Source organism: Cydia amplana, chromosome 3 (genome assembly GCF_948474715.1).
Source record: "Cydia amplana chromosome 3, ilCydAmpl1.1, whole genome shotgun sequence".
NCBI classification, from domain to species: domain Eukaryota; kingdom Metazoa; phylum Arthropoda; class Insecta; order Lepidoptera; family Tortricidae; genus Cydia; species Cydia amplana.
In genome coordinates, this window is record NC_086071.1 from 3,828,338 (window position 1) to 3,854,007 (window position 25,670).

Below are 25,670 nucleotides of genomic sequence, written 5' to 3' on the forward strand. Positions count from 1 at the left end.
CCTTAGACTTATTTAAATGGCTCCATCTACAACATTTTTTGAATAAATAAATAGGAAATTACCTTTCACCTCTTCCCAGTCCTCCATTTCCGAGTCACTGTCATTATGTTTCTTCTTTTTTTTACTTTTCTTTTCTTGTTTAGGCTCGGGTAGCACATCCTCTCCCTGAGCCAACAGATCCTTCACATCAAAGGCCTCGGAGGAGCTCTTGGCCGTGTAATTGAGGATTGAAGCTTTCGTCTCTTCAACTTTTGTTTTGTGGATTTCCAATTCTTTGAAAGTCTTTTGCGCAATTTCTTCACTGTTGTCAGGTACGTTTTTGGACCATACCTTGAAAAAATTAGACATTGATTAGTAAGTTAGTAACCAGCCAGCAAAATTAAACACTTAAAGAGGATAGTAAATAATAGTTCAATGGATACATTTAAAATGCATATTGTTTGAATGTTTCCTGTTTGATGCAAAGAGGGATTTCTTCCAAATTTGTTCTTAAATAGTTACATTATTATCATAGTTTAAGATAAAAATTAGATTTTTTATCATAATAATGTAATTTGCTTTGCTGGAATTTATTAATAAAAAAAAGGACAGTGGACAACCATTTGTCTATAAATACTTAGTCTCCTGGGACTGATTTTTCAGAGTAGCACATTATTCTTTCTATATGTATGTATACATACCTACACTATGTACTAGTAGTTATATTAATTATAATAAAAAGTATGAGCACACAAATACTTGACACTGAATTTTTTTAATTTTTAGGGTTCCATACCTCAAAAGGAAAAAACGGAACCCTAATAGGATTACTCGCCTGTCTGTCCGTCCGTCTGTCACAGCCCATTTTCTCCGAAACTACTGGACCAATTAAGTTACACATATGTAAGTTTGTGACCCAAAGATGGACGTGTAACGTAAATAAATGAATTTTAAACAAGGAGGCCATTTTGGGGGGTTAAATGACAAAATTAAAAAATAAAGTTTTTCAAACTATATCGTGTTACATATCAAATGAAAGCGCTCATTGTAAGGATCTCAAATATATATTTTTTATGATTTTTGGATAAATAGTTCAGCAGTCATTCAAGAAAATAGGCAAACAATTAGCACTGTAAGTATTTTGTTTGGATTTTTATGGTAGATTATTAGATAATGTATGTGTAGTAAGTCATAACTTACCTTAGTTATTGTTTTCTAATAAAATATTCGATCTAAAAGTTTGTGGTTCGTATGAACCCTCTGCCCGTCTGGGGCACGTTCGAGTGGTTTATAAGTGGCCTCTGCCCTGCAGGGAGTTTACATGACATTTAAGGGTAAGATTCATTACTCTGAATGAACCCTCATAGTACAAAAGTAATTCAAACTAAGAAAAATATATCGCAATAATATTATATTTTCCTTTGGTTTTTAAATTAAATATTTATTCAACGATTAATCTTACGAGCCACGATATCCGCGCGAACTCTATTATCTTAATTATTTTATCGATTACTTGTGAAGACGTGACTTACCCTTAAAACTACTCTGTAGGGCTAACAAGACAGTGGCCATATATGTGCCACGCAGCACCATTTTTAACGGGCAGAGGACATATAAAAACCACCGGGTTTTTTTTATTGAATTAATGATAATAAAAAAAAACAAGAAATTACTTTTATTTTAACGCTATTATCTACCCGAATCAGTAATCAAAAGTAAAAAATTCGTCAGGCCTGTTTAAGGGTTAACCAATTGAGCTATGGAAGCCTACCAGGATATTGCAAATCTTTCCATTCATTCCTTTATGCATAAACGCCTTTAGGGTTGCGTATAGCGACATCTACCGAAAGACAATATAACATCTATTTTCTTTTTTTTTTAAGCGGGACTCCATTTTAAAAATCTTATACCTAAACATGTAATGCTCACATCTTGATACTCCATTTTCGTTTCATGGTCGCTGTCTGCATCATTGGCTGATGAGAAGGTGGTGTTGGCAGGTATACTCGGTGGTTTTCTGGGAGATTCATCTTCACTGCTGTCTGTAAATGAATTAATGCCTTTGTTAAATATATCCTTGTTTAATTGGGGACATCTTACACAGGTTGACCTAGCCCCAAACTAAGCAAGCTTGTACTATGGGTACTAAGCTATTTTATATACATATAGGTTATAGGTACATAGAAAATATACATGACTCAGGAACAAATATCTGTGTTCATCACCGGGATTCGAACTCAGGCCCATCAGCTTTAGGTTCAGTCACAGACAAGACATCCTCCAGACTGAGCATAGTAGCGCTACCCCCTCTGCCACAAATATATGGTAGTTTTACTCCATTTTTGAGTCAAAGTATCTTTGTGTGACGTCCGTGTTTTTGAACGTACCAATCACGGCACGGGACTCGCTCACCTCGTCCCCCGCACCCCAGTATTTTTGGCAGCATCGGTTTCATGAAATAATTGCTCTAAACTCCGTCTAGAGGATTCCTAGTCTATGGGTTCACTACCCACTAGGCCAGACCTTCAACCTGCTTTTCTGAAGATATCTGAAGGTTCTAAATACACTCAAAAATAAACCTGAAATTAATATCTGACGCATTTAAAACATGTTGCACTAAATCTTTCAACATGCGAGTTAAAGCTAGTGACTCTGTGAGCTAACAACCTCTCGAATCTACAAAAAAAAAATCTCGATTGACTCCCAAAATTTCATGAGATTCTGTTGAAAATTTCATGAGAATTACCTATACATGAGAACAACTAGACATAAAAAAAGCATTTTTATCCAAGCTGAAACAATGACTTTCACTAACGCTCAAAAGCGTAGGCTATAAAAGCGAACTTCGTCAATTGTAGGCATTTTTCTGTCACTCTCATTACGTCTTAATGAGAGTAAAAGAGAAAGATCCCCGCAATTTACGAATTTCGGTTTTCGCGGTAGACCCCAGGTCAAATATGTGAACTCACCACTTTCTGATAGGTTGAGGAAAGAAGGCAGCAGCTTATCAGCATCAGTTAGATCCTTCACTGAAAATGCTTTTATGGCAGGAGCATTTTCATCCGAACCATCCTGAGGTTCATCGCGAATCTTTTTAATGAAGTTTTTCGCAAAATGCGGCTTTCTACTCGGTGCCGATTTTTTTGCTTTACTACTTTTTGGATCTTTGTCTTCAAATTCTTCTCCTGACGACACGGCTTGCTCCTCGTCCTCTGAGCTGGAGACGTCTGTTATTTTGGCATCGGACCCCGAGTCGCTAAAATCTCCGGTTTCCTCGGGCTCGCTATCGTTTTCATCTTTGTAAACGGTTTTTATTACTTTTTTCCGAGTCGTTGGCATGTTTTATAATTGAATACTGTACGAAATAACACTTATAGACAAATCAAAGTGAATAATATCAACTATTTGTCTATTTCTAAAATACCCGGCAAATCGTAGAAAAAAGAATGGTCGTTTGACAAATACAAATAATAACAAAAAAAATGTTATGAAATATTTGTGTCCGTAACAAAGCAAAGAGAGCGCGCAAATATTTGACGCTAGCGATGGGCGAGTCGAGTTATCTGATTCGAATAATTCGAATCAGCCTACAGATGAGTTAATTCGAATCAAGACTATTGGCAATTCGAATCAACTCGACCACTAGCTAACTCGGCGAATGAATCGCCAACGCCAACTCGCCGAGCCGAGTCAACGCTATCACACTGCTACTAAGGCCATTCAAAAATAAATCTTAATACCGTAGCCCGAAGGCTCTTTTTACAACAACTGCCGCTCGATTCGCCGTCTTAACTCGAGTTGGTACTATGACCATTCAAAAATAAACCTTAATTCCGTGACCCGAAGGGTCTTTTTACAACAACTGCCGCTTGATTCGCCATCCCAAGTATCCCAACTCCAGTTCACTGCTAGTATGGCCATTCAAAAATAAACCTTAATTCCGTGCCCTGAAGGTTCTTTTTACAACAACTGCCGCGTAACTCGCCGTCTCAACTCGCTCCGCGCCTGTGCCTGTGACCTTGTCGCGAACCACGCGAATCGTCGAGTCGAGTCAACTCGATTTTGAATTCGAATCAGCGGCCGAATCAATTCGAATGATTCGAATTGAAAGAAAGTGGACTCGTCACATCGCTATTTGACGCCGTCAGATTTGACACTTGACGCTTCCATCAAAGATTGCCAGCTTATATAATCCGTGTTGTTATAGTCATAACACACTATCGCACCGCACCAAGGTCGCGTCGCGTTGGTCAAAGAAATCTTGTCAGTAGAAAAAGGCGTCAAATTTGAAAAATCGCGGGTTAGCAACACTACTGTAATTTACAAGCGGAACTCTCTTTTTAACCCTGTGTTAGAAAGTGACTTCCGCTTGTAAATTATAACTGGTATAAGCTTTATTTTGGCTTTATTAAATAGGCCACTGATTTGTATACTTACCTATATATTATACAGGGTGCTTCCTGTAACAGGAGCAATAAATTAAACTAAAGGCTGTACTCCTCAAACTGACCAACATTTGTTCAGCAACTTTTAAAAATTATGAATCCTTTAGACTTAATTTTTTTCATACAAAATAAATATTGCCTTCAATGTACGCTGACATCAGTGTGTTTAACGTTACTTGTCACGCTAAATTTGCAGTACATTGCGTGTGAATAAACTTTAAAGTGTAATAAAAATCAAAACATGAGTTATTTTCAAAAGTTGCTGAACAAATGTTGGTCATATTCATATTCATATTCGTATATTCATAATAATTCATATTACATGTCAGTTTGAGGAGTACAGAGGGGCTATCGAAATTCGCAAATTGCGGGGATCTTTCTCTTTTACTCCAATGCAGGCGTAATTAGAGTGACAGAGAAAAATGCCCGCAATTTGCGAAATTCGATTATCGCGGTTATAGCCCAGCCTACAGTTTAATTTATTGCTCCTGTTACATGAAGCGCCCTGTATAGGTACCTACATTTTAAAAATATGCGAATAGTTAAAAATGCTTTCGGGAAAGGAAGCTATTGAGAAAAAATAATGTGGTGAAAACACTGGTGAAAATTGCAAATGGCAAAAACAACTTGGAAAAAACGATTTCTGGAAAATAAGTAGCACCACTCGTCTAAGCTAACTTTGCACCGACTTGAATATATTAGGGAGAACGTGTCATTATAGACGTCATAATTTCAAAGAAATGTAACATTTATGATGACATTTTCCCATTTTGTCATTGCAAAAGCCATGCATAATAATCTTGGTCCGTCTCTTACTTCATCGCAATGGAAATGTTTTGTGTTTATTTAAAGAATGGTAAATGGATCAAACCAATCCTGCTAAGTGCTTTTCAACAGAGCTTTATTGCCTGTAATGGCCTGTAAGTAGAGTGGATGAGCGAGAGCGATATTCAAATTAAAAGTACTAATATGATTTTAACCATTTAACCATTTGCCATTCCTTTCTAGTCATTTGATTTTGAACCGTAGGTACCCAATTCTTTGCGTTTTTGTTTTTAAGTATGATGGCAATGTTGCCGCTACGGACTGTGACTAAAGTGGATATAGATTATTAATTACTCTCCGGGCATTTCGCTTGTGCATATACGATATTTATGTCGAATGGTGCGGAAAATAGTAGGATAGTGGCCACAATTTAAACCGAACTTTCAGTTTTGGCAAAAAATCCAGGTTCAGTCGGACACTACTTTTTTTATGGAAAAATTTCTATGATTACCTACGGAATATCTGAATTTATTAAGTGACCATAAATATAAAGATTCAGGCTCTGGATTTCTGAAAAAAGTCAGCTCGTCTGTGATATAGGTACCTACCCTCATCTAGACACCCACTTAGAATCGCGGGATCGAACTGCGACTATTATCAGTTCGGTGACGCGGTCGGCTTCATCCCGCTCTTCGTCATGAAAGCTTTTAGAGTGTCGCGATCGCATCGCTGTTTTTATGGTTAGTCTACTTATAGGCACAGTCCATTGGTAGGTAGTACTATAAATAGATAGGTATAGGATACCTTTTATTAGACAAGTAGTTCATGCTATTATTAAAGGTGGAAATTTAAAGATTTTCTGAGGAAAATGAGACATAAGTAAATATATTTGAATGTTCCAATGCTTACTTTAATACCTCGAGAGCAGGTACCTACCAGGGATGTTGCGAACATCCGCATCCGCATCCGCAACCGCGGAACTTCCGCATTATTTTCAACATCCGCATCTGCATCCGCATCCGCATAAAATCGATGCGGTGCTTATGCGGATGCGGATGTCGAACAAATCGGTGCAGGAACGTCTTAGCGGCGGCGTAAGTGCTAGGTAATTTCGTCATTACCTATAACGAAATCGTCTAGATCCAGAAAAGTCGGCCTAGTTACTGTTTATTAAATATAACGCACCTATATTCTTGCTCAAATACTAAACGTTTCGTTTTTTTTTAATAAAAAAATACTAAAAATGTAATATTTGACGTTTTCTAAGTACCTAATCTTGACATCCGCATCCGCGGATGTGAGCCTTTAAATATCCGCATCCGCATCCGCGGATGTCAAAAAATCGGCGTCCGCAACATCCCTGGTACCTACGTTATGGCTTCTCTACACGATGGGCCAACGCCGCCGGCCACTCTAAGGGACGCATTTATGCGTTAGAGGGAGTAAGTGATATTGCTATCTCAGTCTACCGCATGGCTGCGTCCCTTGGAGTGGCCGGCGTTGGCCCATCGTGTAGAGGAGCCATTACAAAGTAACAAAGTCATATTCCCAATCACGCGACGTTAACGTTATAGGAGGGAACAGCCAGTGTGAGAGCACCATTAAGGGATTTTCTATTATGTACATTGTTGCAAATGTGTTGCAAATCCTGCCAAAACTCCCTTGCAAAAACTCGCACATAACACTTTTAATAATCAATGTTAAAACAAGCTCTAAAAGCCATGTGGCCAAGATGACAGCCGACTTTGACTATTTATATCTAGGTACATTTTGGACCCTAGATGTATGATTAAGGTACTTACTTAACAAAGAAGGATGGTACCTAACAGGAAACAACGCGCGTCTAAATAAAAGTGCTTGTTTCTAGATTGCATATCTCTTGCTACATTCTATAGTAGCAACCCTAGTTAGAGTCTGAAATAACACTGTCAATCACGCAAGTTCGCGTTTACTAATGCACCTCGCTGAACTACCGCTAAGTTATTATCCGTACCTATCCAGCGACACTATTTTCATCCAATCCAATTTCGTATAGTGCCATTAATATTAGGTTGGTACGTACAAAAATAGTAGAAATCCAGGCGAAAGGGGCTTTAGAGGCTAAACTACTATTGCCCTGAGAAAATAACGTTATTCACTGACTCAAAAAATAGAGATTGAAAAGGATAAAACTTTGAATAAATCTACGTAATCTATTATTTCGCATTTAAGTAGATAAAGTAGGACAGATGGTAGGTAGTAGGTACCTTGTGACCAAATACACTCGAGAACGTGACAGGCACAGTGACATGACTATCATTTCCCAATTTGAATCGGGGTTATGTATTGTTAATTTAATGAACTCATGTGTAGTAAAGTGCGAGTCGGACTAGGAGCTCCTTGCGTTCCGTAACATCGCACTTTTATTTCCGACATGTTTTTTTTTCTTTGTAATAATAATAATTTTTGTTATCATACCGAGAGGTTGTTATGTTTAACCATCATACAAAAGTACCTATATAGTTACTTTTTATTTTATTTTGTTATTGTAGGTTATAGCTAAAAATACACACATTGTGTAAATTTCAAATACATAATATGTACATATGTATTGCTTACAGTTCTCGAGGTGCAGCAGACAGACAGCGGCTTATAAATAGCAGAAGATGTCACCCTTTGGATTTGGAACCAGTAGGTATGGTTCCTAACTATTGTCATCTTTGGGGTACGAAACCCTGTAATTCTAAAAAAGTACAACCGATTATTGTGACTTTCTTTACAAATTATATACATAGCTATATTTTGAGTAAACTAGCATAAAGACAGACAGATGTACAGCCGGCCTAGCCAAGATGACAATCGCTATCGCTTCGTCAACGAAACGCTTTGTGGCTCTGTATCACTCTTCCGTATTAGTGCATGCGACAGCGACGTTTCGATCGCTACGGAGCGTAAGCGATTGGCGTGTTGGCTACGCGGCCAGTACTTAAAGTTTGAAAATAATTATGCACTCATCATACTCAAAAATATGTCCCATAGTTCTTACGTCAGAGAATTAAGAACTATGGGACTTTATTAGCGATTGTCATCTTGGCTAGGCCGGCTGTACGTCTGTCTGTCTTTATGCCAGGTTACTCAAAATATAGCTATGTACCTATATAATTTGTAAAGAAAGTCATAAAGCAGACGTCCCGTCCGCTAATTGATATGATGCTATCGAACATAATAATCGGTTGAGCCTTTTTAGAATGACAGGGTTTCGTACCCAAAGGATGACAATACTTAGTGGGACATATTTTTGAGTAAGTATGTTGTATGCACCCATATTTATACACTTGACTGTACAAACAGCAAGGCAAAACTGTAAGGGTTTCATTATCGCTATTTTGGCTAAGAAACCCTAACAATGCTGCAATGACGGCTCTTTAACGTTTCCTAATAGAAGTGCAGTTTAAATCTGGCCTTGGCTTTTGTATTCGCTTAAAGCTCAGTAGATTCCCCGCTAAAAACATTAAATAAAGAATAATAGATAGAACGAGAAAGCTTTCTAATGTACCTACTGAAAACAGTATTCTTACGAAACACAATTTTTCGTTTCTTATGCTATAGGTAGTTCGTTTTTTTTAGCATTAGAAAGAACTTGAAAGAAGGTAAGCGATTTTGACATGTCTTTTAATTGAAAAACACTTTTTTTAAATCAATAACTATTACTTATGAAAGCAGAAGACTATAAAAGATCGTATTAGATTCATAATTGTTACATATTTACCATAACTTATTTATAAAATGTGTTTTTCAATTAAAAGACACATCAAAATTGTTTACCTTATTTTTAATGCTAAAAAAACGAACTATAGTCTAGGACCTCAGGCAGGATCTATATCTACCGCCTTGCCTTGCCTTAAGGGTGAATTTCAAAAAAATAAACTACTAGTTAAGAATCTTAAGTTAGGTACTTGATTCCGTTGTGTTACCACATTTAACCATGCAAATATAAGCATACGCCAACACACTTTTATGCATGTAACTTAAATTGAAAGTGATTAATTATTGGAACAGCATTGGAATCGATTGACTATAGATATACAGGGTGTCCCAAGAAGTAGTGATATACTGAAGCTGGGAGGTAGAGGACCTAGAGGGCTATCTGAATCACCCCCATGTACGAGGGGCGTTCAAAATATTCTCGGTATTGATATCTTACGACCTCTTCTAAAATTTCTTTCGTTACTGGCCGCTAAGGTTTATTCATTGACATTAAAAAAAAGTATAATTCGAACCGAGATAGTCTTTTGTTTTTCTGCAATTGCTGAACAAACATGAACATCATGTGCGAATTGACAATGTTAACTAAATTAGAACATCGATGCGTGATAAAATTCTTGACAAAACAGGGTAAAAATCAAAAAACCATAAAAGAGGAAATGGATTGTGTTTACAGTGAGTCTGCTCCTTCTTTATCTACCATTCAAAAGTGGTCAAGCGAGTTTAAACGCGGAAGGGAGAGTATTGAAGATGACCCTAGACCTGGCCGGCCTGTAGTAGCTACTTCACAAGAAAATATTGATAAAGTGGAAAAACTTATATTGGAAGATGGTCGAGTGAAGGTAAAATCTATAGCACAAGTAACCAATCTCTCTATTGGTACCGTACATGATATTATACATGACCATCTTAATATGTCAAAAGTAAGTGCAAGATGGGTTCCGCGAATGCTGACTCGGCTTCAAAAAGATATGCGTGTAGCTTGTTGTTCCGATTTTATTGACCTGTGCGGTGAAAATCCTGATGAGGTGCTGCAAAGAATAGTTACTGGAGATGAAACCTGGGTTCATCATTATGACCCAGAGAGTAAACAAGAGTCCATGCAGTGGCACATTAAGGGTTCAGCTCATCCCAAGAAGTTCAAGGTCATCCCTTCAGCTGGCAAGGTCATGGCCACGATATTTTGGGATTGTGAAGGAGTATTACTAATCGATTATAAAGAAAAAAGTGTAAATATCACAGGACAGTACTACGCTAACATTCTACGTCAATTAAAGGATGTAATTAAAGAAAAGAGGCGAGGAAAGTTAACCAAAGGTATTCTGCTTCTGCATGACAACGCCCCCGTCCATACTGCTTATATTGCCAAGGCAGCTATTGTTGAATGTGGGTTTAAAACTGTTACTCACCCACCGTATAGTCCGGACTTAGCCCCCAGCGACTTCTTTTTGCTCCCCAATCTTAAAAAGGATCTGCGTGGAAATAAATTTTCTGACGATGAAGCATTGAAGGCGGCAGTGGAGGAGCATTTTTACACGAAAGATAAAAAATATTTTTACGAGGGATTAAAAAAAATAATTGATCGATCTTTTAAGTGTATGAACATAGGGGGGGAGTATATTGAAAAATAAAAATATCAAACTTTTCGTACTTGTTTGTTTTCATTCTCATACCGAGAATATTTTGAACACCCCTCGTATGTTCCGCGATTTTTTTAATTCCATTCAAAGATCTAACGTTAGTAAATGTTACCATACTGAATTGGCCTATCTATCAGCTTAGCACACAAAAAAAATCAAGCATCTACCGCAATTATTCACGTCACCATAAATAAAAATCTCATCGTACTCGGCGATAGGTGAAAAATTAAAAAAAATCATAACTCCGAAAATACGAAAAATCGCGGAACATACATGGGGGTGATTCAGATAGCCTCTTCTAGGTCCTCTACCTCCCAGCTTCAGTATATCACTACTTCTTGGGACACCCTGTATATATACATGTCATACCTAATCTTATCTATACCTTTAAACGAGCAATTCTTGTATATTTATTTATTTATATGTAGGTATATATATTTCAGGGATCTCGGAAACTGCTCTAACAATTTCGATGAAATTTGCTATATGGGGGTTTTCGGGGGGCGAAAAATCGATCTAGCTTGGTCTTATCTCTAGGAAAACGCGCATTTTCGAGTTCTTATATTTATTCCGAGCTTTGCTCGGTCTCCCAGATATTATGTCATTTAATTAGGCACATGTTTGGTGATTCACCTTCAATGATTTCATTCCTACTTATTTCATAGGTAAGTATATACTTTTTCTACTTTTTCGTCGGACACTTTCGGCTGAAATGAACAGGAAATGGTAGGTATATATGTTATTTTATTCTTTATCCCTCTCTGCAGAAAGATGAAAGAAAGTGTCCGACAACAGATGGATGTTATAATAAACTGATGACTTAAGTGATGATCGCTTGATACGAGATATGATATTATTCAAGTCCTCTCTCAAGTACCTAAATCGCATTTCCAACTAGGCGCCTCCATAAAGCATAAACTAACATAAATAACTTCAATTGTTTGCTGCCTTATTGTTAACTTTAATTACATTTTGAATTAATTTTGTAATTAAAACGGAAGCTAGAGCGCTCCGCGTGAAGTTTAAGTGGCTGGAAACGGATCGACCCTGGCAGTGGGGGAGGGGGAAGGGCAGCGGGGCTTTTCGCGGCGTCTAGATGCAATCTCTGAGTGGATTAATTAATTCTGAGGTGCCGCTTATCTCCTGTTATCATTTAATAAAGCTGTGTAAGGATGTAGAAATTTGGCTATACTGTGCTATGATTCTCAGGGCTTTAATTAAAGCTTCCATGATTAACTGGCATAATGAAAGTATTCGCTTATTGACTTCAAGGTTGTAGAGAAAATTTTAACTTCTGCAGGGAGCATTAGAATGTTGTCGGAGTCCTCAACGATTATCAGATTTAAACAATCCCAACTTTAACCTTCGAGTCGCGTCATATTCGTGTCATATCAACAACAAATCTAGTTTTTGCGTGTTCTTAAATTTGAATACACCTCCAGTACGAGCGGGCGGAACTTTTGGAAAGCGACTCGTCACAATAACGACGTTAATGCACTCTCACAGCTACAAACGGAAGTATTGATGCGGCGTCCATTAAGCGCTTCCTTATCGGAGTGGACACTGGGTATAGTTGTATGTAACTGACGCTCCAATTTGGCAGACTGTGGTCGAATTTCTACCTACCGATGCGTCCAAGTGGCTTAAGAATGTCAAGAATGATACCGACGACTAGTTGCTTTTGGTTACCTTCAAAGACTTTTCTTTCTGGTATTTTATCTTGTCCTGGTTAAATTAACCAAATCAAACAACTGCCGACACAAAAAAGAACAATTCAAATACTTAGATTGAATTGATTCAATCGTCGCGGAGGGTCTGCGACAAGCAATGCGATTTGGCAGAGATAGATAAGTAGGTAGATATGTACTTAGCGATCAAATGCGCCGGCGAGCCAACCACGACTGGATAGGCAATAGGTACACTAGTTTGGATATAGTCAGGGTAGGTTGTCAAACCGGTGGCGTCTGTCGGATCGTCTGTTACTCTTAGCACCGGAGGCGCCCGCGCTATCAGCGATGCATCGCATCGATACATCGTTAAATGTTTCATGAGTCACCGGGACATCACCTGGTGTGACGAAAATAACAAATTCAGAACGCTCTTCAAAACAACACTCAGCCTGCGCTACATTATGCATGAACCACTCCATTTGCCGATCCGCTCAGGAGGACGCTCGCGGCTCGTTAAGCGCTTACATTAGCTACAAACTCTTATTGATTTGGATAAGATTGATGTAATTTGTTAAGGCGTTGTTCGTAAAGTAAGATATGTCTTATCATGACACATTGTAACCCGATGCGCAATCTAATCGCGATCACAATAAAGCCTTTAAGTTAGTGTCTACTTGTACGTAAGTAAGTATAAGATAAATATACAAATAAGTTCCTAATAGGCAGCAGGTGGACGTTGGAATCGAAATTAGCTTAAGAATCTGTTACACTAATTAATGAAGCACTATGATCGCCCACGCGCTTGCCGATGCACAGAGGGTCTACCGCGAACCACGTTCGACGTGTTTCCTCTCTGTCGCACTTGTAAATTCGTACGTAAGTGTGACAGGGAGGCAACACGTTGAACGTGGTTCGCGGTAGGCCCTCAGACCATTAGCTCTATGATTATCGCAACCTGCCGGACCAACGTTCGTTTAGGAGGGGAGGATCGAGGAGTTTCCGGAAAGAGGGGAGTTAGAAATGCAATATTAATGCAGTGCCGAGTGGCGGCCTGAGTGCATTTACTTAATGGATCGTAGGCAAAATGTTTACACTGTCGTCGAACATGAAAAATATAACCAGAAGCCGGATAGAGCGTGCTCTTTGGTAGGATTATTGCCAGCCACCAGGGACGTGCCGAGTCGCACAAATAAAGTCACCCACCTCTTACTTCATCCACTCTGATAAAAAAAAAACTTATACGACACTTCCACTACAGACGCGGGGAAGACTGGATACATTACCGGAGTGGAAAAGTTAAAAAGCTTAAATGTATCTCCGGCGTGGCTAAAAGTGTCTGACAAAAGTTCGACTTCCATTTTAAAAAGCTCCATTACAAAACATCGAGATTCGCTTCCGCCACGCCGCCGCGAGCGCGAACTGGGCTGGAGATGGAATTAAACTCGAAAACTTTTCAATTTATTTTATATGAAATCGAGCATGGTCGGGTTCGTGATGTAGGGAAAGCGGATGTGATGTCGGCCCGATGTGTCGTGTCGGCGGCGGCGGTGCTCGCCGGCCGCGGCGTGGCGCGGGCAGCCGCGCGGCCCGCCGCAGTCCGGTGCTGCAGGGAAGGAAAGCTTTAGAAGTCGTAGCCACTTGCGACACTAAACTTGAGTTTGTTACACATGTCTAGTACGCTTGAACTGTCTTGATACATGCGGATTTCTTTCTGAAATGTAGATTGTGATTGAGAGGTCTGATTTCCAGTAATGTATAAACTGAATATCATATTTATTCATCATCATCAAAATAATAATGTAAATTAAACTTAAATTTAGTATAATTTCACTTTGCATGGCTTTTTAAAGCCTAAATGTGTATGGCTCTATAAATAATAATGTAACACCATTGTATACCACATTTAATGGCAAATAAATATATTTCTATTTCTATTTCTATTTCTATTTCATCATCATAAGCCTTTTCGTCTATTGCAGACGATTTACGGTGTAATACCGGAGAGACACTGTTGATAGTGTTGATTATACAGATTTCTTAATCATCTATCAAATGTGTATTTGAACAAAATGTATTTTTAGGTATTAAATAAAATGTAGGAAGGTAACTAATATAAGCTAACTAATTACTTTCATAAGATTGCTTAACAAGTCACGCAAAATCACACAAATAAGTATCAAGATGAATCGGGCGGCGGCGATAAGAATATCCATGCGGGCATTTCCACACAGAGCAAAGTAAGTTGAATTTGAGAAGACTTGTAAGGCTTTGGCTCCGAGATAGTGCTTTTAGGCCCTAACCCCGGGGGTGCTGCAGCGGGTCCGTGGAGCTTCTTAAAATGTTTTCACTTATGTATATGCGGGAATACATTACCCTGCCTCCTTGGCACACACTTACTTTTAACATAAAATTGAAGTGACGTTAAAGCTTCACTCAACTCTCGTGCGAATGCCTCACTTAAATTGAATCTTATTGTAAATCTTCAAATAAAAAAGAGTAATGTGAAACATCTGAAATAAAACGCATTTTCGAACATGTTTAATTTATTAAGTCGATTTTAATACATTAACGAGCTTTGCAAAACTATTTAGATAAAGTACTGCGTTATTTACCTAAGTCAAGTGAGCTTAGTAATTAGTGTTACTAGTTATAGCTTTTAATTCTATACGATGTAAAAGCTTTTAATACTCACATTTCGTACCAGAAGAGAGTAGCATCACTCACGCGCGAAACGTAACAACTCTAGGGATGCCTCTAGTATTTGGCGCGTTTTTCTACGCGCCTAACTAACCTCTTGCGCTCATTACTAACAATCACTTAGCTTAATTGCGGCCGTTAATTACCGCCGATCCGACGGTTCAAATTACGTACTCTAAAACGCATTAGCGGCTGACAGCTGGAGATTATCCGTCTAAGTGTCCGCGGCGATGCTGTTATGAAATTTAATGAGCCTTAATTGTTGACGACTTAATGCGGGGACTGTATCTCTGAGTGCCGCCGAGTGCTAAAACAAACAAGAATTCCGGTCCGGTTTTAATAGTGCTTCCTTATTCTATAAAGTATCACTTCAAAGCAGGCATTCATACATTTTTTTGTAAATATATGAAGCGGATTGCACTGAAAGATGAGGACAAACAGAAACTGGAGCATAAAGTGAACCAATGGAAGGGTGCACTAGAGAACGGCGATCTGAAACTAAATGTTGCGAAGACCGAGTACATGGCATGTGGCGGCACGGACCCCGACCCCATAAAGGTAGGAGACGAATTTGTCGTGAAAACGAATAAATTCAAATACCTTGGGTCCGTGCTGCATGAATCGTGTGAAATCGATTACGACGTCCAAGCCCGAATTAGCGCTGCTTGGGCAAAATGGCGAGAAGTATAACACCACACTAAGTATCAAAATAATATGAGCGCCGTATCGCTTCGGGGCGGTTTATCGTCCTACACTACCAAAACGTAATATCTAGAATATCAGTGACATTAAATTTGAACCTTAATACTATGACGATACAGGTTGTTTTTCAATATGAATGTTGTACTGGCACGTGCTAACTCAAGGAGCAAGCGGTTTTGCGATAATAGAGACAATGGCCTTTGTTTGAAAGATTAAGGCTCGAAGCGAAAAGTTCACCTCAGAAGAGCCGTACTATAACCGGTGTCCTCTGCGACCCCAGGATAACGGTGAAGCTAAAGGGCCTTGTGTACAAGAGCATCATCCGACCAGTCCTACTATAATTATGGTAGCGAGACCTGGCCTGTCCTCGGAAGGCATGTCCAGCAGCTTCACGTCACGGAGATGAAGATGTTGCGATGGATGTGTGGCGTTACGCGACTAGATCGCATATACGTAACGAACACATCCGTGGCAGCCTCGGAATCCGTGACGTAGCGGATAAGCTGCAGGAAAGTCGCCTCCGATGGTATGGCCATATACGCCGCAGACCGGTAGACTACGTCTGAAATAGATGCCTCAATCTCACTGTCCAAGGCTAGATCACGCGGCCGCGGTAGGCCTAAGAAGCGCTGGCTGGACGTCGTGACAGCGGACATGCAAGAGAACAATCTCACACCTAAGGATGCCGAAGACCGGGCAAAGTGGAGAACTCTGAGCAGGAAAGCGGACCCTGGCGCTAGGCCGGGAAAACGCTAGGTTGAAGAGATGATATGAAGCGGATTGAGTGACGATTTCCATAGAAATGTAATTATGGCCAAAGTCAAAAGTACGAGCTCACTGTTCGGAAACTGTTCAATCTACAGAGACAGTTCTAATCTCGTATTGTAGCAAATTTAGTCTTCTTTAAAAACGTATAAGGAAGGTGCTATCAAAAACTAGTCTTTTAGGGTTAGAATCGCCCAAAACTAAAAAAAACGAAATTTTCGCGGTTTTTTCGATTTTTGACAAAGTCGCGTTCGGCGCTCGAGGTCACAAACTTGGATTATTTATTGGGCCAACATCATAAATAAGTCTGCAAAAAATCAGAACTAACGGATTTGACGCAAACGCTAAATGTATAAATTTACTGTATTATACCATTTTACAAGCACAATTATTTTCACGCGTTTCAATTGTTGTTTATAATACAGCACTCAGCAAAACCAATACATATATCTCTCTTATTTTAAAAGAAGCGAAGTAACAAATCAATATTTGGAGTGAGTGCTTTTTCGTGCAATGGAGAAGCTTTTATCTGGACATGGCCGGATGGCAGCACAAACATCCAAAGAACAGAGACATTCACTTAGACTTTAACAAAACGCAAGCCTTACCCTTACCCACCTCACTCACACATTATCTATTTAGGGCAAAATTTACTTGTTTGCGTTTGCCCTCTTCACTAATAAAAAGCCTTTAAGAATTGTTTGCTTTTTAAAATAAGAGCCAAGTTTGGAAGTGAGTGCGGATATCCGACGCGTCGTTATAACCAGGGCAAACAATTTGTTACGGGCGAATATAAGATAGTCAGATGTAGCTGTAATATCACATGTAATAAGTGTTTATATTACCTACTTATATAAAATTTATCTTGAATTTAATGTTTTTTTTTTAATTAAAATCAAGAAAACATGAGGTTCTAAATTAGGTACTTTATGTGGTAGAATTATGAAGTCTATAACTAATTAGAAATTATCGGGCTTCCTGGAGTTTAATTAGTTCATAAAGCAACCGATAAACATTCCTATATCTAGACACGCGGTAGCGTGTCCAGCCAAGTTCAAAGAAAAAGGAACTGGCGACGCAGCAACCGTGTGTAATATTACACGAACCATTTCGAGCTACTTTTGACCCCTTCACAACTTGAAACCTACTTAACCTACACACATGAAATTTGGCACATGTATTCAAGTCCCTTAGCTTGTACAAAATACAAAATTTCATAAACATAGCTCAAACCGTTATTGATAAATTAACGTTTAAAAACCGGCATTTTTGTGACTGACTGACATATAGATCAAAAACCTAACCCACTTCCAGATGACCTAGAAATTTGAAATTTGGTATCAAGGTAGATTATTAGCTATATATAGAGGGAAAAATCTGAAAACTGGAAATTATTGATATTTAGATGGAAAAAAATGTATTAATACTTATAGACCAAAAACCTAACCCACTTCTAGATGACTTAGAAACTTGATATTTGGCATCAAGGTAGACTATTAGGTGCATATAGAGGAAAAAATCTAAAAACTGGAATTTATTGATATTTCGGTGGAAAAAAAAAATAATACTTATAGACCAAAAACCTAACCTACTTCTAGATGACTCAGAAACTTGATATTTGGCATCGAGGTAGACTATTAGGTGCATATAGAGGGAAAAATCTGAAAACTGGAAATGATTGATATTTCGATGGAAAAAAATGTCTCTTCTTTGTCCGTCCCTGCTCCCGTTATCTGGGGTCGGGTCTCCTCACACTTTTGCGCCAGGCCCATCGGTCCCGGATTGTCGGTTCGATGGAAAAAAAAAATTAATACTTATAGATTATAGACCAAAAACCTAACCCACTTCTAGATGACTTAGAAACTTGATATTTGGCATCAAGGTAAACTATTAGGTGCATATAGAGGAAAAAATCTGAAAACTGGAAATTATTGATATTTCGATGGAAAAAAAAATATTAATACTTATAGACCAAAAACCTAACCCACTTCTAGATGACTTAGAAAGTTGATATTTGGCATCAAGGTGCATATAGAGGGAAAAATCGGAAAACTGGAAATTATTGATATTTCGATGGAATAAAAAAAAATAATACTTATAGACCAAAAACCTAACCCACTTCTAGATCTTCTTAGAAACTTGATATTTGGCATGAAGGTAGACTATTAGGTGCATATAGAGGGAAAAATCTGAAAACTGATACTTTTTGACAATTAACCGCGCGTTAGCGAGGGTTTCCTTTTCATGATGTATAGTATACTAATTTCTGTACAAAAAGTAATGATATCCCAACAAAAACATAAATGTGAAATGAAAGCCAAGTTCAATAGGTATTAAGAATATGTGTCGTTGTTGACTCGCCGACAAAAGAATTGAGATCTATATGGGTGCCAAGTTCTGTGCTGTGTAGAAAATCCTGAAATTATAAAGGATTTGTCTTGGCTAGTTTTTAAAAACAAACCAAATTTTTGAATATAACATAGATAAATATATATTACCTATATGCCTATACCTAAAAACTTATTCTTAATACCTATTGAACTTGACTTTCATTTCACATTTATGTTTTTGTTGGGATTTGCTCCTGCGGAGTTCATCCTTCATCCTAAATCCTGCTAAGAAAGTCGGATAACATATGAAAACTATAATATTGTCTTCAAATAAAAAATGGTAACATCGCGTAGGTATAATAATGAATTAAAAATATGTCGTGACGTTTTGAGTCCTATATAATCCGTCCGTCTCAATATATCCCGACGGAATATATCGATGTCCCTCTATATATAGTCAGTCTTAATGGGTTTTTCTAATGAAAACCAGTTTATGCATGCCACGATCGTCCTGTCACCGGAAAAACCTTTAATTAACCCCGTAGATTGAATAGTGAGGTTCAACCAACACGGACTAAGTGGAACTTTACCGCAAGCGTTAATTATTATCTGCGAGAAGTGCTCTTTGTTTAGTTGCCAACTCTAAATTAGTTTTCGAAATGGATCATTCGCACCCCGGTCTCCCCCCTGGAACGTAATTGGAACGTTCCGAGATGACACCACTCAGAGCTCTAATCAGTTAACAAGAAACCGACTGTACGCCATTGTGATTCGCGAACACGCCACATTTCAATTGCGACCTATATGCGAGGGTAGTTCGGAGATTAATTTAAGTTTCGCCTTTCAACAGTAATTAGATACGTTTATGGTAGAAAATAGCGTTGTAACTCGGGCGTAAACTTTACTCATCTATGTCGTGAAATGGATACCTACCGCTGCCGTTGTATGAAGAACGTTTAGGTAAAGTCAGTGCCATTGTCCGAAATTATCTCAGAACGTTAGGCACGTTAACGTCTTTGTGTAGCATTTTAGCAAGTGTGAGTGCTCAGATTTACGCGCGAATACTTGGCGCAGTCAGCAGTAGGAGTAGCTTAGCGAGTGGGATGGTCAAAATAGATCATTTGAGCACACGCAGTTGCACTTATTTACTTACTCCGTTGGCTTGTAGCGACCCGAAATGGGTCTTGGCATCCGATAGGAGTCGGCGCCAGTGTGCCCTGATGCCTTGTGCGATTTCCTCCCAGTTTTCTGCATTCCGGGCGAGTAGGTCAACCTTCCTCCAACGGTACTTGGGTCGACCGGATGATCGTCGAAAGGGCGTCCTATGCACGGGGCCGAGATTTAAAATCCCACGCTAGGCTATCAGCGCTCTCATGACAAAATCTAAAATATTTTATAACATGGTTACGGCCGTTATGGGTTTTCAAAGTTACTATAAGTGCTTGATAATTAACCCATCTATAGATTTCATGATAATTTTCAATTTTGTCCGACCAAAAGTGCCTACGTGCCCCTTCTATACGATCTCAGATCAAGTCATATGCTCGACATACAGGGTTTCCGAAGCCGCTTAAAGCCTAATTAACTGCTTGATAGAAGTCGAATTGAAAGCTCGTAATCTACGGTACTTAATACCATAAGCTAATACCTATTTTTAATTAAGGTATCTAGCTCTCACATTGGTGTGTACCTACTATTTCCAACGCTTTTTAAATGCAGTGTGTATTTTTAAAGTGGAGTAGCGTTATTACTGAGGCGATACGGAAAACTATTTTTTAACTATGAAAACGCGTTTTCACTAAAAACGGGTTTTTACGGTAACAATAAGGCAACATTATACCTATCAACTTTGTTTTATTTTTTACACATTTTGGCGTTATTTTCGGCAATATCCTTTACCTGCGCACGTTCACATTAAAGCTATAACGTTCGAATTCACACTGCACTAGCATTACTGCTGCAGTATTGCAGCGCGACATTACTGCCGACTGCATTACTGCCGCAAATGTCAAAAATCCGAACAGCAAAATCGACTTTAGAAAATAATCGTAAAGACGGGTTAATAATAAGGGTCCATCCTTATACCGAATTGTGCATTGCTGGAGCGACGATCAATTTCTTTATTTATGGAAGACGGGCTCTTCATCAATTGAACACTAATTACAGGGTACGTTACCGCGGGGAGGGGCAGGGTCGGACTCGGAGACCAACCGTTCATACTTAAATAAATCAATATTTTGGATATGGGATTTGAAGACCGTAGGTAGTAGGCCAGCCCCTGCTAAAGAAGAACAACCATTCGCTTCGCGGTTCACAAATAACACAATATACAAATAGGTAATAATATCACAAATAGGTAATCGATGATGTCTCCGAAATTTTGCTGAACAAACATCGGTAATACTTAGAAGTATTCTATTGTTGGCCTTCGCTTGTTCCATAATGAATGCGACGCGACGTCATATTCCATTCCATCACGAAATTTTCTACGTAACGCAAATTTTCTACCATTGTCCCCGTGTAACCACGAAATGATCAAAAATGGCACAGTAAAAAAATTGTAAAGCTAAAAAAAAACAAAACCAATAATATACAAATACATAGCCCTCCATTCGTGGCTTTGCCGCAGTCGCGTAAGAAGCGAGGGCGGGGCAGGCCCGAGTGCCTCGAGTGCGGCCCTGCCAGCCAATTACCGTATTACTTATTAACTTTCAGCCGCCCTTAATGGTTTCCGTATTACGCTGATTGCTGCTTTGGAAATTTGCACTTCTTTATAATTACTTCGGCTCTTGTGGGTCCTACTGCGAAAGTTGCCAAGTGAGGGAATGTTAGGTAATGTATAGTAGATTGTTAACCAAGGGATGAAAGGCACTCATTTCTGCCGAGGTAGTTTGAGCGATTTCTGCCAATAGTCCGAGGTTGAAATGATGCCTTTCACCCGAGTTAAACACTCTACTTTTCATATCGAATAAGTACGAGGAAAGTAAAATGCATTAGTTTTTTTAAAAACATAACTGAGTATAAAATTTTATAGTAAATCTTGAGGGTACTTTTAATTAACAACTTAGGCGAAAGTATCGTTATTTATGGAATGGGGAGTTAAAATATCAGAATGGAAATTGTATAACACATCCATTTAAACCAAAATGTTAATTGCTTATCGTAAAAAAAATCATAATATCGTACGTTTAACGTATAATGCTCTAGTGCAGAAACGTATCATTTTCTGCACACCTTTTAGAACAACAATGACCCTCTTTCAGATCATGAGAAATGAAAATCAATTTTTTATTTTGTTCTTACAACACTTTACCATGTACCAAAATTCGAATCTATTAGACACATTTTGACGTATGGGAAGCTTGGGCTCAGACTCAGAAAGAAGAGTAGAAAGAACCTTGTAGTGGCGGGAGGAACATATTGTGGCGGAAGATTCTGAGATGTTGGAGGCATAGAAAGAATAGGGAGCTAAAGGAGCTGGTTGCGTTGCCTAATATAATTGGCCAGGTTAAAATCACACGAGTTAAGGACATATACATTTTAATTAATTAGTCTTAATTGTGCTACGAAAATTAACCATATAATATTTATTATTATTACCTACTCTATTTATTGTACTTATTTTATAAACATCATGAGTTTATACCATAGGTACCTACGCCTATATTTATTTCTGAAACACAATGGAATCAATTAACAGGTATAATTTTAGTGCGTAGGTACAGTTTTATTGCCATTCATCCTTTTTTGTTCTCGCTGAACCGTGCTTAACTTAACCTTTATTGATTTGATTCAAAAAGTCGAATCAAGAACAGTGAAAATTTAATGGGTCACTTTCTATGAAAATTTCTATATTTACCTAAGTAGTTAGGGTAGAGTTTGTGGCCACTGTACCCTTTGTGGCTATTTCATTTTCAGCGCTTCAGAATCAGCGCTGCATGTCATCTGTCATTTTCCTTCGTTTGATCCGTACTGAAGGCGATAACAAAAGCAGTGAAAACAGGTCAATTTGTACGAAATTTTCTATATTTGGGCGTTTATTTTTTTGTTGTCCCCTACACTTTTTTTTCAAATTTGGGATTATTTATGTTATTTCTACTCAGAATCACGAGCTCTTTCTATCCTAATAGGAGAAAAAAAGTGTCCTAAGGTTTTTATTTCCATTCCGTCACCATTTTTCATAGACTTTGTATGGCGGTCGCGTAATGGAAAGATCGAAAAATGTATGGAAATTTTGGGACACTTTTTTTCTCCTATTAGGATAGAAAGAGCTCGTGATTCTGAGTAGAAATAACATAAAAAATCCCAAATTTGAAAAAAAAGTGTAGGGGACAACCAAAAAAAACGCCCATTTACCTACGTACATTATTGTAATTGGGAAGTAAATAAAGGGTAGTAAATCAGCGCTGCAGGGACGCGAGCGCAGCTTGGCCGTGCCTCGTTACGAGAGACCGCTTATTTATAACAAGTCCGCAGTTAGGGTCGCGCACGGGGCTCCATTGACTCACGTCATTTTTTTTTTAATTTCTCGTGTTCTTTAAGTGGGTTGTTAGATATTGTTCAATTATCTATGAAGCGGGTTCAATAATTAATCACGATAGAACGGTCCGGGTCTGGGCCGAGGCATCCTTCCTTCCTTCCCTCTTCCATCTTTCCTTCGCGCTTCTATAATATAGGTGATCGGTGATCACGTGATACTTATTATAGAAATCGTATGTCGGACATCTCGGCCCGGACCCGGATCGTTCTAGATGTCCTTAAAAGTGACACGCTTCGAACCTGGGGAGTTTTACTTACCTACCAAGTAGGTAAAGTACATATATATTTTCTGCTGTTTTCGATTAGCAATGAAATTTCCGTTTAAAATAGATTTGTCGTATCCCAGTTTGATTATCTAGATAACCATGGAAATTTTACTAAAGCTATAAGTGTGGTTAGAACATAGAAGCATGTTCATTAATTATAGGACACTCTGTAGGTACCTACACAGCCGCATAAATGTATGACACCGATGGCACCGTGAAGTGAGGAAAGCGTGTTAATTTTTTTTCAATGATTGTGTCGTACCGAGCCATTGGAAACGCGCACTAACTCTTGTCCCACAACTCGTTAACGCCCTAACTATTATACCTACCAGCCCCTATTTCAGAGAATACGTATAGTAAAGCACTCATAGTGTGGAAATAATAGTCTCATTAACATTAACCAAATTGGACTTACAGCGTAGCCCTTAGACGCAGGCCAGGGCAAGTGAGAAGGAAAAGCTTTCGTTATTATCTTTGCTTTCTGGAAAATCTTTGGATTTATACATATTGTATAGCATTAATTAGCTACCGAATACTACTTGGTATGTGAAAAGGGAATAAGTACCTTTGACCGAGAGATCGCAAACCGCGAGTTAAGCGTCTCTGTTTCGAAGAATGTTTTCTTATGTCTGTCTGTCTGGCTGTCCTCCTCTACAGGTCGCATTTATCCACTACCTAGTTAATGTTTACATACGCCCATGTATTTTTACCGTACTTTATACTTAGTTTACTACACATTTACTTTTCCATATAAAAGGGGGAATTCCCCCTTTACCCTTCTGACCTTAATTTGCGCTTTTTTTAATTATTATTTCATAATTTAATTACCCTTCGTAACACCTTGCATCTTTGACTCAATTTCATGCAACCATTTTAAATAAACGTATAAAATAGTCAGCGTCGGCATAATACATCCATTACTCAAAACAAAACTTTAATAAAAAAACTTTTCGCTAAAATGGTAAGCTGTACAAGTCGTTGCTGCAACTCCTAAGTGGCTACAATAAAGCGTTCGCTACATTAAGCTTCTACGCCGTTAGCCAGATAACGAGACCCAGTGCCCGGCGCACATAATTTATACCGCCGGTGCTCGTTAAAAACTTATAAAGACGCACATTGTTAGCGGCCAATATTCGCGGGATATACGACTCGACTCGCCTAACGACCTCTTCCGAATGGACGCAAACGATCCCTCTATTCACTCTAACAAACATTGAAACATACATGGTTTTAATGAGATTGGTTTTTACGCCTCATGGACTTGTCTCTTAATAGGTACTTGTAGGTACCTATTTACTTACAATCGAGATAGAACGAGGGTCATTTTGATGTAAAAATAGGAGAAAATAAATGTGGGGGTGCAATGCAAATAATTCAACCGTAACACACTCGGTTTATTGATTATTTTATTTGCTTTTCAGTAAAATTACGCAAAATAATAATATGTTGAAAAAAAGTAGGTAAGTAGGTACCTATTTAATGTTTGTATCACTGAAAAGTAATATGTTATATGTGATGATTTACCAGGAATTAACAAATTATTTTGGCGTTTTATTTCTGACGTCATAATTAAGATTTATTCGAAAAATAAAATCTTGCCTTAAGTATACAAAATTAACATACCTACTTATTCCTACTTTCTCGCACCATATCGTTGTTTATATTTGTGGACAAAAAAAAACTTTGACTCATAAGTATTGGTCTATAACCATAGTCCATTAACTCGTCACGCGTCACAGTAAAGAACCGTAATGGAAAATCCGTGTGCTGATTCTATCTTCCTGGAACCTTTTAGGCTGGCTACGGCTTCGTTTTCACGTAGTTGTTACATATATGCGCAATTAGTGGCCTAAGCTTTGCACGAAATGCACTGGTAGACGGAGAGCTAGTCCTAGAAAATGAGAGGTGAAACGGCGTTTGTTGTATGGGAGCCCCACTTAAATATTTATTTTATTCTGTTTTTAGAATTTGTTGTTATAGCGGCAACAGAAATACATCTAAAAAATTCAACTACACAGCTAGGGGTCCCGTTGTTTCCCATAAAGTTTTAAGTCATAATGTATTGTTTGTCATATTATCATTAATCATAAAACTGAAACCGTTACATTTCAGGATTTTCGTTAGGTTA

At 38.4% G+C, this 25,670-nt stretch overlaps 1 protein-coding gene across 2 annotated transcripts in view; it reads right to left on the minus strand.

The window, feature by feature from the left end:
- Positions 1-25,670, minus strand: part of LOC134662393 (DNA repair protein complementing XP-C cells homolog) — a 153,443-nt gene that overhangs the window by 11,444 nt on the left and 116,329 nt on the right. The window contains exons 2-4 of one of the 2 annotated variants that reach the window (XM_063518607.1): positions 2,949-3,388; positions 1,909-2,021; positions 63-330 (exon numbers count right to left, since the gene is read on the minus strand). In XM_063518607.1, the coding sequence (XP_063374677.1) occupies positions 63-330; positions 1,909-2,021; positions 2,949-3,318 (751 nt within the window). In that variant the 5' untranslated portion in view covers positions 3,319-3,388. Of the gene's footprint in view, positions 1-62; positions 331-1,908; positions 2,022-2,948; positions 3,423-25,670 lie in introns of those variants that run through there. The other variant, XM_063518606.1, reaches the window with a different exon arrangement.